Raw genomic sequence first — 13,359 nt, forward strand, 5'->3', positions numbered from 1 at the left:
CGTGTAGGCTACAATTAAAAGCAGCAGAATAAACATGCTTTTCTTACCGTTTTAGAGGTAGAGTTGCAGCATAATTCCATAGCATTTATAGATGCACAGCCACAAAAATCGGTTGCGCACACGTGCGCGTGCACACACGTGCGCGTGCACACACGTACAAGTAAAAAAATCGCGGCCGCGCTCGGCGCGGGGGGGGGGGGGGGGGGGGGGGACTTCGCTTGGGGGGGGGGGTTGGACTTCGCTCAGGGCCCCGCATTTCTCCCAAACGGCCCTGCCAGTACCTCACTCTTGGTCTTAAGTCTGGACAGATCAAAGTGGTGCGCTCTCCTCTGCTTCCTGGACTCTTTGAATTAAGTGTGTGTTATCGATGTTGCATCAACACCCAGTGTCGATACAATCACGAATTGTACGTTGAACATTGTGGATATTTGTTGTACAGTTAAATGATCCCCATGGGTATTCATTTGCTGCATGTTTAGCAGATAGTTGCTCCATTCTTCATCAACAAAGTTGGCAGGGTGTGTAGCAACCAATAATGTAATAACGGCTCATATGTAATAAGAGCTCATAATGTAATAAGAAATGTAATAAAAACTCATAATATAATAATCAGCTCATAATGTAACAAAAAACAAGCACATAATGTAATAATTAAAATGTAATAAAAGCTCATAATGTAATAATCAGCTCATAACGTAATAAAAAATACATTATTACATTATGAAGTTTTATTACATTATGAGCCTCCTATGTGGAGGTTCTTAATGTAACACATTATTACATTATTGAAAAAGCTGTTATTACGTTATGCACTCGTTTTTTTATTACATTATGAGCTGATTATTACATTATGAGTTTTTATTACATTTTTTTTATTACATTATGAGCCCTTATTACATTATGAGCCGTTATTACATTATGAGTTGCTACAGACCCCCTGGAAGTTAGTCCTTGAACCCTACGAGGAGAACCAGTAGCTCACTGGATTGGCCAATGCAACTGTTGGCTTTGTGTGATTGGCAAAACTTTGTATGCCGGTTTGTGTGTCCGAACCAACATTAAGCGCAGGCGCAGTAAGCGCACACAATATCAGTCCATTCATTTACGGTTTGATAGAACGCCAGAGTATAGCGCTCCAGAACTTTACAGTTCAACAGAGGATCGATCGGGCTGTGAGAGATGTTCAGCTGGACGGTGCCTCTTAGAGGACCAGATAGATCCTGTCAAACTGCACTCACCGTAGGACACAAGCTGTACTTCTTCAGAGGGTCAGATTCAGGTTCAGGTGATCTGGACATCAGCAGTCAGATCTGCGTGTACATCTTAAACACGGTGGCTTTGCACTGGGTGAAGTTTCCCCCGGTGCCAACTGGAAGGCGAGGAGAGCGCCCCCCTGAGGTTCCCCACATGCGCACAGGCCACTCGGCCGTGCTGGTAGAGCACATCGTCTACATCTGGGGGGAGGAGTTTACTCACGGTAACCAGTTGTATGCGTTTGACGTCGGCGACCACAGATAGATGAAGACGGAGGTTTCTGGGACTGTTCCAGAGGCGAGGTCCGGGCACTCAGCCTGTGTCTTGGGGAAGGTCATGTACATCCACGGAGGACACATCAGGACAGACAGCAACAATGACATGTACAAGTTGGACACCACCACAATGGTCTGGTCTTTAATCAAGACCAGTGGAGCTAGACCACCTGCTTCATCACAGCATTCCGCCACCGTCATGGGGACAAAGATGGTTGTAATTGGGGGCTGGGGGAGCCTGTTTCCACGTGGGCGCTTTGGGGGCTGGGGGAGCCCGTTTCCATGTGAGCGCCGATGCAACAACATCAGAGTGTTTGACACAGAGACCGACTGCTGGCAGAGCATCACGTCTTCTCCTCAGCTCGTTCCTGAACATCACTCTGCTCATGCAGCCTTTGCCTACGATGGGGAGCTGTACGTATTTGGTGGCCACAACGATGAGACCACGAGTGTGTGGAAGACCATCAAAGATTATCTGTGGAAGTTCAATCCAAATACCTTCTCCTGGAAGAAGCTCGAGCCCAAGGGGAAAGGTCCGTCCAATATGTCTGATCAGGGCTGTTGCATGGTAGGAGATCGTGTCATCCTCTTTTGTAGAGACCTGTTGTACATCTTAGACTTAAGTCCTAGTCTGAAGACCTTATGCAAGCTGGCAGTTATTCAGTACGGTCTGCAGCAGTCTGAACTCCCACACGACATCAGGTGGGAACTGGCAGCCATGACATCAGGTGGGAACTGGCATCAGGTGAGAAATGGCATCAGGTGGGAACTGGCAGAAGGTGGGAACTGGCAGGAGGTGGGCACTGGCAGAGTGCGGGAACAGGCAGCAGGTAGAAACTGGCAGCTAGGAGGAACTGGTATAGGGTGGGAACTGGCAGTAGGGGGGGAATGGCGTAGGGTGGGAAATGGCATCAGGTGGGAACTGGGAGAATGGGGCAACTGGCAGCAGGTTTTGTAGGAACTGGCAACTGGGGGAACTGGCGACAATAACTAGAGTAGAGGCCCATTTATGCCCATTTTTGATTGGCTATAGGCATAGACAGCCCCTTTTGTGGCCCTTATATGTTCCTGAATATCAGGGAGTGATGGTGGGTATGGGCCAGAAAGACAGCTACGTTGGAGATGAAGCCCAGAGCAAGAGGGGTATCCTAACACTGAAGTACCCCATTGAGCACGGTATTGTCACCAACTGGGATGACATGGAGAAGATCTGGCATCACACATTCTACAACAAGCTGAGAGTTGCTGTTGCTGTGATTGCCTTTTAATTTGTTAAACATGGATAATGCTCCTTGGACTTAGACAGTCGTTTAGTTTCAGCACACAATGTTTTAGTTTCATAGAGGTATATGAGGGTCTTGTCTGGGAGCTTGAGGGACTGGATGGCCTGTAGGACAGTGTCCCAGTGGCCACTGTTGATGTCTGCCACAAAGCTCTCTATACTGTCCACTGTATTCAAAGAGACGGTGGTCTCCTCCTGGAGGGTCGCTAGTGTCCGATGCAAGTTGTTCTCGTTCAGGTACTGCATGATTAGACGGATTACGTCTGCTGAATGCTGATTCCACTTCCAGAGACATGATGATTGTTTATGTAAAATGACCGCAGAGGAGAGGAGTTGAGCAGCACAGCAGAGCATACGCAGCACGGAGCCATATGCTAAGTACAGTATAATGATGATGTATAGACCCACATGATGTCACAGGGGGCATATTGCCCAATTAAAATACAGTATGATGATGATGATGATGTATAGATCCACATGATGTCACAAGGGGCATATTGTCCAATCAGAATACAGTGTGATGATGATGTATAGACCTAGCCTGGCGGGGCCCGACGTCATACTGCGTTCATGCTCCTTGGACTTAGACAGTCGTTTAGTTTCAGCACACAATGTTTTAGTTTCATAGAGGTCTATGAGGGTCTTGTCTGGGAGCTTGAGGGACTGGATGGCCTGTAGGACAGTGTCGCAGTGGCCACTGTTGATGTCTGCCACAAAGCTCTCTATACTGTCCACTGTATTCAAAGAGACGGTGGTCTCCTCCTGGAGGGTCGCTAGTGTCCGATGCAAGTTGTTCTCGTTCAGGTACTGCATGATTAGACGGATTACGTCTGCTGAATGCTGATTCCACTTCCAGAGACATGATGATTGTTTATGTAAAATGACCGCAGAGGAGAGGAGTTGAGCAGCACAGCAGAGCATACGCAGCACGGAGCCATATGCTAAGTACAGTATAATGATGATGTATAGACCCACATGATGTCACAGGGGGCATATTGCCCAATTAAAATACAGTATGATGATGATGATGATGTATAGATCCACATGATGTCACAAGGGGCATATTGTCCAATCAGAATACAGTGTGATGATGATGTATAGACCTAGCCTGGCGGGGCCCGACGTCATACTGCGTTCATTCACTCATTCCTTCCGCAGTATAACGTCTGGCCTTTGGCCTATTGGCAGCTTGAAAAGTGGGCGGGAGTACTTGCCTTGACAGACAGACTCCTCTAACCAATCAGCGTAGCAAAACATCTCTCAGCCAGTCGGAAGAACGGCAAACAAACACGTCTTTTCGGCCGATAAACTCCACTAGCGCATCCTCCGTGTTCCTTTTTAATTGTTGTAATTGATTCCAACTCTGAAATAACTGCACTTATTGCTTGTTTTATGGTTAGAGCGTTAACTGTTACACTTGTTGCATCGCGAGGGCAGCCATTGTTGTTTTGAAAATGCTGCAGCATGCATCTACGTCACCGTCGTCTACACATGGACCAATCAGGGAAATCTTTTCACTTGTTGTCAGGAAAGACAGCTACGTTTGTTATGCGGAAGCAGTCACTGATTGGACCCGATCAGAAAATATAATCATAATACTCGCTGCCAATACCTGGAAGTCCAGACGTTATACTGTGGAAGGAATGAGTGAGTGAACGCAGTATGACGTCGGGCCCCGCCAGGCTAGTATAGACCCACATGATGTCACAGAGGGCATATTGTCCAATCAGAAAAGGATAGCAATGTACATACGCAAAATGTCAAAACAGGCCAAACAGTTAGCAAGGTACTGCTTGCTCAGTGTCAGCCATTATAGGAATTTTCTTAATTTGGAGGAGACGTTGTTTCTTTTACCCATGATTTATGTCCGCTATCTAAGTTAGCAAGGTACTGCTCAGTGTCAGTCATTATAGTAATAATCTACTCAAATTGGAGGATGCGTTGTTTCTTTTACCCATGATTTATGTCTGCTATGTCAGTTACCGGTAAGTTACTGCTCAGTGTCAGCCATTATAGAAATCTGCTCAATTTGGAGATGTTTCTTTTACCCATGATTTATGTCTGCTATGTCAGTTAGCAAGGTACTGCTCAGTGTCAGCCATTTTATTATAGTAATTTGGAGGAGACGTTGTTTCTTTTACCCATGATTTATGTCCACTATGTCAGTTAGCAAGTTACTTCTCAGTGTCAGCCATTATAGGAATCTGCTCAATTTGGAGGAGACATTGTTTCTTTTACCCATGATTATGTCCGCTATGTCTGACAAGTACTGTATGTAACAATATTCTGCCGCCTATGCACTTTGCAACTGGCTGGTCTTTCAAATTGTCTGACTGCACTGGCAGTGTTTATGTCCTTTGGATGAGGCAACAACAACCAGTGTACTAATGTAGAGCTTTGGCACAATAGTTCCATTTAAGGCTCGTACATCCTGCAAGATATTGAAGTGGTCGGGAGTCATCGGATCATTAAAGTATTTCACACTACACAAGTGCCTTTCTTGAAATCGGCTGTCATAATGTCGTGGTTTTCACAACATGATTGATCGCTGAGAAGGCATCACACACATTGCAAGACATTTCACAGGACTTATAGCCGAGCTTCTGGGCAATGAGAGGGAGTGTTGTTTGGGACTCGACATTAGCAGCACGAAGCTCAGGGAATGGTTGAGAGAGATGTTTTGGGTGCGTGGCACTGTGCTTATGGAGATATATGGAGATTACTGACATCACAGATGACTGACGTCATAGACCACATGAGACTGACAAAGTATGACCATATCAGGGATCTCACATCAGGGATCTCCATATATGGGCTAGTATAGGTTAGTGGGTCTACGTGTGACGTAGACATGATGTCACGTGTAGGTCAAGTCTGTGTGTCGTAGACCTGCAACTACCAACTACTCTGGCAGCTGATACAGTGGTTATTCTACCTATTAAATCCAGGTCTGTGTGTGTGTGTGCGTGTGTGCACATGCGTGCGTGCGTAACTCAGTATTTGGATTCGAGAAGTATAGTGGAGTATAAGTAAAAGTATTGGGAATTGGAAATACTGAAGTGAATGACACATTCCTCAAAACTGTGCTCAAGTAAATGTACTTAGTTACTTTACGCCACTGCTTACACAGTCTGTTCTCCGCACAGCAATGTAATTCTCCACTGTCTGTCTGTCTGGGATACGTCTGTCTGCACCCCTCCAACTGTATATATGTTCCCCTTTGCAACTGTTTTTATTATGTTTTGACACTTACATTGCCAATGTATTGCCAATGTAAACATATGTTTTTTCATGCCAATCAATTTGATTTTAATTGAATTGTCTGGGTGGTGCGTCTGTCTGGGGCGTAGCCTCAGCTGGTGCCTAGCAGGTGACTTACTGTAGAAGGAGAATCCGACTGTTAAATTAAAACAGAACATCACAATGACCCTGTTTTGTTCTTTGTTGTACTTGCAGTGCAGTGAAACTATCCATACAAGCTCCTATGCTATAGCTCGTAGGGGGACTAGTTACATTAGCTACAGTACATATATTTTAACCATCTTCACCTTTAAAATGTTTAAATCATTAGATTTTGTCTGATATCCACACTTTAAGACATGGATTGCTGGTTGGCTGAAATGTCACGTGAAGCTCACCAATCCACCAATCCTCAAGCTATGTCTGACATAAGCCCGTTTATGGCCTTCTGATTGGCTACCAGCCACCCATGTAGAGGATTATTGTCAGACAGACAGACGGACATAGATTTGGCTGATTTGATGACACCAGGGATCTCCATATATGGGCATAGAGGGGACAAGGACAGAATGGTTATTACTGCTCCAATAGGGACAAGGACAGACAGATACAGAGATAGCTTTTATTCCTTGTGACTCACACCAGGGCAACACTTGCAATTCTCCACAATTGCATATTTCTAGTTATATATCATTACTGGGTGTGATTTTCATTAAACAGCAGGTCGTTTAATCCTTTTAAAATGAACAGGTAGCTTCATGTTGTTTACATTAAAGGAGTAGTTCACCCCAAAATGATTTTCTTTTCCTATTAATTACTCGTGCCATTGTGACTCGAGTTCAATAATGTTTTTTCTTTTTTGTCGCATCCCTAAGACCAAAAAATTAATTCCCGGTCGCATCCCTAAGACCAAAAAATTAATTACCGGAATCAATGGGGGTAAATTTACTGTAATCTTATCAAATTATTGTTTTAGGAATGTGACAAAAAACTAAAAATATTTCTGAACTCAAGTAGGAGATGTCTGTGCGCTTCAGCCAGCAGTTATTGGTAGAAGGACTCGTTGGTGTTCAACAAGGACAAACTAGGCTATATCAAAAAAACATATTACCGACAGGGTGACTAGTCACCCTGTCGCTCTACAATAAATGAACGTGCAGACCAGTTGAGTGCTCCATCATTTTTAAACTGTAGGTAGCTTCATATCGTTGGCCTTCCTTCCATTGACATTCAGGTAAACTCCTAACAGGACCAGCATGCCTCCCCAGAGGTACTGCAGAGTAAAAGGTTTGTTGTAGGCCAGGAAGGACAGCACCACGGTGGCAGCCTTCCTGCCTGTGGTCACGGTGGTCGCCGCCAGCGCGCCGAAGTGCTTGACGAGCGCCAGCACGAAGGACACGCCCAGGTAGCCGCTGAGCGACAGCAGGAACATGTGTCCGTACGTCCTACCCATGCCACTCTGCCGGCAGAAGGCCACGGCTGGGGCGAGCCGCCCGGCGCAGCTCAGCCCGGCCAGGATGAACAGGAATCCCATGCCGTAGGAGTAGAGCAGCATCTCTGCGTTGGAGCCCTGGTGAACACGCATGGCCTTCTCCTGCACGTTGCCCATGGCGGCGTCGGCGCACAGAGACGCGGCCACCAGCAGCAGGCCTCTGGCGTCCAGGCCTCCCTGGAGCAGCATGCTGTCGGCCATCGTGAACCAGACCAGGCCCAGAGCCATGCACAGCGCGGCCCACACGTCTGTGGCGCTGTAGCGCTTCCCCTGGATGAACACCGCTCCCAGCATCACAGACAGCAGCTTGCAGCTCTTGAACACCACCTGCGTGGGGAAGCTGAGGTAGCCCAGCGACGTGTTGGCCAGGCCCAGGGACGCCACGGTCAGGAGGGCTATGAGCATGTAGGTCCGCACCGGCACACCTCCCCCTCCCCTCCGCTGTCCGTCCTCGTCCCTTGCGGTCAAGCGGCGCTCAAGCAGGCCGAACAGCGAGTAGAGGCCAAACTGCACCAGCGTCAGGTACCAGCCGAACGGCCGGAAGCCCTCCAGGGAGAAGAGCGCCTCCTGCAGGTAGCCGTGGAGCAGGAAGAACACAAACACCCCCGCAGTGCAGATGAGGAAGCGTTCGGTGCTGCTGAAGGGAATTAGGTCCAAACCCAGGACCCTCAGCTCCTCAGGGGGCCTGGAGCGGAACGACATGGTGTTGGGGAGAGGGCCCTCTGGTCTGGGTGGGCCTTCTGGTCTGGGTGGGCCTTCTGGTCTGGGTGGGCCTTCTGAGTGGACCACGGTATTCAGTTTCCTTCTTTAAAAATCTGCCAGAAGTTATTTTCCTATATACCTATTATTTCTAGAGGTATGTACACGCTCTGCCCCTTTTATAATAAAATGATATGATGTCACGTGAAACTTGACCAATCAGATTGGCCCATCTAGTTTCTAGCCCATTTATGCCCATCTGATTGGCTACGGGAATAGACGGCCCCTCCCGTGGCCCTTATATATGCCTCGATATTATGACGTTGGTGTTTTGATAATGGCTGCAATAACTTGCATATAAATGGTATATGGGTCTTTTTGACAATGTTTTAACATAGCTCATTATTTTGTACATATTTTCTCAAATCTAGAAACACTGATTAGAAGTATATTTCCGGAAGGTGCATGCATGATGATACCCCCTTCTTCCCACTGGACTACTGGGGCTCATCACCCTTCTCGTGTATGTGCGAGGTGCACATATGGACCCTGCAATCAATCAATCAAATAATCAATCAATCAATCAATCAAGGGTGTACGTGCGGTGCGAGTCGTCCCTTCTTCTTGTTTTGTGTACCCCAGACAAGAAGAAGGGACACTTGGACACTTGGAGAATTATTTGGATGAGCAGATATTTCCACAATGAGAAGCTTTATGGTGACGACAGTGTGTCCTTCTGGCTTAGTGACCTAGCTGGTGTTGTCTCTTTAACCTCTGCGGTCAGCTTCGACCAGACAGAGTTTAGGAATAAAGTTGCTAAAGTATGTACTGTTACTGTATATCATCTCTTCAGACGAATTGCGTTATTCCGCATATTACGTTTTGTGTACGTGCAAACTCGCACATGCACAAAACGACTCGCCCCGCACATACACCCTTGATTGATTGATTGCCCAATCAATCAATCAAGGGTATACGTGCTGTGTGACTTGTTTTGAGTATGTGCGAGTTTGCACATACACAAAACAGAGTTCACTCAGGTCATCATGATAGACTATAAAAAGCACAACCCGCCTCCGTTACTCCACCACAGACAAGAAGAAGGGACATTTAGAGAATTATTTGGATGAGCAGACATTTCTACAATGAGAGGCCTTATGGTGACGACAGTGTGTCCTTCTGGCTTAATGACCTACCTGGTGTTGTTCTCTTTCATCTCTTTAACCGCTGCGGCCAGCTTCGACCAGACAGAGCTTAGGATTAAAGTTGCCAAAATTAAAGTGAATCCACGACCACGATGCAATCTTTGGGCAACAGGTATGTACTGTTACTGTATATACGTATGTACGTATAATACGCACAATACGTTTTGAGCTGTAGTTTAATCTTAACACTAAGCATTTTTACATGATTTTTAATATCTCATTGTATTATCCTGTCTTGTTTGTTAATATATTTCTATGGAGTTCGCTAATAAATATTTGATACCCTCATTTCAGAAAAATACATTGTTACGCATGTTAAACGTGCATTACACCATGCTCGAAGTCCTTAATGGGGTGCCAGGGGCTCCCTGCAGCAAATTGAAGTATCAGTTTGAAACGGAAGCCTGTGTGTTTCTGAACCAATCAGAAGGTCACATGCTCAGCCATTCAGGCAATGATCTGAGTCACGTGTTGCCTATCCACCTGTTTCCGCGAGAATTTACTGTAGACACTTCCGGTTAACAGCAGACATACAAACCAACGTCGCGTTGCAGATGCAACCGTTGTGAGCTTGTAGATCACACTCGGCTGTGGCGCCGGAAGCTGCCGCACGCCTTCTGCGCAATGCACGATGGGATGTTGGAAAGTTGTGGATAGTGTTATTGTTTGTAGCCTCACTAGACTGCAGACACAGGCAGAGAGACACGGCCAGTCGGCCACTTGTGCAAAATGTTTGTTACCAAGTTGCTTATTATTATAACCTTTTTTTTTATTGGGTTTTTTATTGGGTTTTAAAAAATAATAATATTGTTTTCAGATACATATTTTAGTATGCTTAAGTTTACAACGATTAATACACATTCAGGACATCTTGAATGAGATTCAAAACGGAGTAGCTCTGGAGCTGGAGCTCTCAGCGTTTGGAGGAACGTGCAGCTAATCGAATAAAATTTGATTCCCATTCACATTTGATTTTCAAACGTGAATGTAATCAAGATGTATAATTTGTAGAGTCTTGCCATTTCATCACGCAGCAAGTTTTCGTTCACAGGAAGTAATTAAGATTGGGTTTTTATGGACTTTTGAAAATACACCAATTGTTTATTTTCTTTTTTTGGCATCTAGGTATGCCCATATGACCACGGATATGCTGTGGACTTTCAAAATGTTGAACATTTTGCAATACACTTGAAATATTATCTTAAAAGTACGTATTTTATAGGGGTCCCTGGCACAACATCAGACGGCGGTCTGCGGGCAAATACATCAGTTTGGGGAATCCTGACACCATCTGTAGCCTATAGCCTACACTGTGTTAATTAGCCTAATCAATTCTAAAATTGTCATAAATGCAGCAACAGTTTTAGGCTGCCAGTCCGTTGCGCACGATTAATGGTCAATTAAATGGGTTAATTTTTATCTTAAAGGACATTTTATGGGCAAGAGGAGCGTGATGGACAACCCATTGCTACCTTCACCTGATGATGATGAAGGTGGCGACAAAGGAGAAGATGATGTTGTCTCGAGGGAGAATTATCTTCTTGGGAATCTTTTCCAGGAGGTTTTGCGGATTGTGTTGAAAGCGCTGTTGGATGCACACGACAGCTGCTCCAAGAGCCAGGTGAGTGAAAACCTGTGAAGAAAAAGGGAAATTCAAATGTTTTCAACCACAATTGAATATTTTTTTTTAAATCGATTAAATCTATTAGTTTGATTAACTAACTGTTGCACCACTCATTTGCTGTGTCTCTGCATTGTGTGTTTTGTAGGGGAAGGGACTGTTGATGAAGATTTTACAGAGCTACATTAAAAGCAGCAGAACGTGACATCATCAAACTGCGCTGGCGCCCGCCCGCTTGAACACGCCGAGGTCATCATCGGACAAAAAAATTATTATTGTAAATTTACCCCCATTGCACCATGGAATCAATGGGGGTAAATACGACAAATACAAAAAGATATTATTGAACTCAAGTCTCCATGGCGTGAGTAATCAATAGAAAAAAGGTAATTTGGGGGAAAAATTTAAGTCGGAAAATAAATCTATCCACCTGTTTCCGCGGGAGTTTACTGGAGATTATTTGGACCACACTTCCGGTTTAACAGCAGACATATAAGCTCACGTCAGGTTGCAGATGCAGCCCGTTGTGAGCTTGTAAATCACACTCGGCTGCGGCGCCGGAAGCTCGGTACAACGTCTGCGCAATGCACTATGGGGCGTTGGAAAACCCGTGGATAAGACAGGCCTTAAAGGGGAAGGGGGGTTTGTATTGTAAATCACACCGTGATGACATCACACCGGTGTGATTTACAATACAAACCCCAAAATCAATCCTCCAGTTCTAGGTAACACAGAAGGGGGGGGGGGGGAGACTTTCTTTTTATTTCCACACAACTCTTCTAAGATATATTAATGACATAGTTGAATATTGAAAATGGGTGGTCTTCCCCTTTAAGGCATGTCCACACTTTGACCGAAACCGAACTTTTCGGTCAAAAGGTTCGGTTCGACTACAAAATGAAGTCACTCACGACTTCTGAAAAGCATTACACCGAATTAGAGTTTGGAAATTTCCAGACTCACTGAACATTTCGGAGATACTATGGACAGGCCTCTCTCTCTCTCTCTCTCTCTCTCTCTCTCTCTCTCTCTCTCTCTCTCACAATTATTACATAATCGTCTAATCGCAATTATTTGACATAATCGCGATTATTTGACATAATCGCGATTATTTTTCATAATCGTCATAATCGTTTCCATGTTGAAAAATGTTCATTTATTTTTTAAGTAAAAAAAATAGTGGAAATAGCAGATCTACAAGCTCACAACGCGTCGCGATGTGACGCGTTGTGAGCTTGTAGATCGGCTATTTCCACTATCAATGTTCTTTTTTTAAGTATAAAGTTGTCAAATATGTCAGTAAATTCTTTGTATATTTGTGTTATGTGTCATATCTGCCATGTATGTGCAACTTCAAAGCCTACAAGCCAAACAGAAATGTAATTGTCAACGACAAAAACACAATTAAATCGTTAATCGCAATTATTTGAGAGAAAATTAATCATCATGTAAAATGTCATAATCGTGACAGCCCTACTCCTCCCCCTAGTCAGACTTTTCCTAATTCTTAATAGTTGGGTTTTACCCTTTTTAACCATTAGACTTGTGATAATAAACATAATATGTTATAGTTCTCATTTGATTGTTGACTTTAACCTAATGTTTTGAGAATAGACCTGATTGACCAGGTTGTCACCAAGACATAGAAGCAACTCCTTTTCAGAGTGACAGAAAGCATCCCCACATTAACTCATCAGTTAATTGCTTTCTCCAATATTCAGGCCTCTTTACTTAGGTTTGTTCAATCCATTCGCTATCTTCACATAACCACAAGTCATTGATTGCTAATATTGTGATGTCTGGTTGTGTGTGCACAGCAAATGTTCTCTTAAGCCAAATAAGCTCATCTAAACTGAATTGAACAACATTGTATTACTCTAGTCTTGTGTCCTAGCGCCCCCAGGTGAGTGAAACATGTCATCACATGCTGTGTTCCAGAAAGTATCTCATGCACATCAAAAAGGGAAAACAGTCCTCAACCCTAACCCAGAATAGATGATAAAAGTCACGCACATTGATTATACCAGTGGTTTTCAACCAGTGGTCCTCGAGGGGGTTCCACATGGTCCTCAGGTAAGTGCTGGAAGAATTAACCAAATGGACCCTTCTAGAGCTTTAACTCTTGAGAGCGTTCATTTATATGCTCTCAAGAGTTAAATTATTGTTAAACAGATGTTTAACAAGAGAAACTATCCAACGATAAAAACTATTCAAAGTTTTGGGTCTGAGAGGCTAAATCTCATCAAATGGTGGTTTTTGGCTCAAATGCAGAATATATAATGGACCTTGAT

At 44.6% G+C, this 13,359-nt stretch overlaps 1 protein-coding gene across 1 annotated transcript; it reads right to left on the reverse strand.

Annotated features, from left to right (window-relative positions):
- Positions 1-7,234: 7,234 nt before the first annotated feature.
- Positions 7,235-8,245, reverse strand: LOC308290120 (adenosine 3'-phospho 5'-phosphosulfate transporter 2-like; the record flags this gene model as incomplete). The annotated part of the gene is made up of 1 exon (XM_080731895.1): positions 7,235-8,245. The coding sequence occupies one exon, from the start codon at positions 8,243-8,245 to the stop codon at positions 7,235-7,237; it is 1,011 nt and encodes a 336-aa protein (XP_080588021.1).
- Positions 8,246-13,359: the final 5,114 nt, after the last annotated feature.

Source organism: Nannobrachium achirus (genome assembly GCF_963921795.1).
Source record: "Nannobrachium achirus genome assembly, chromosome: 8".
NCBI classification, from domain to species: Eukaryota; Metazoa; Chordata; class Actinopteri; order Myctophiformes; family Myctophidae; genus Nannobrachium; species Nannobrachium achirus.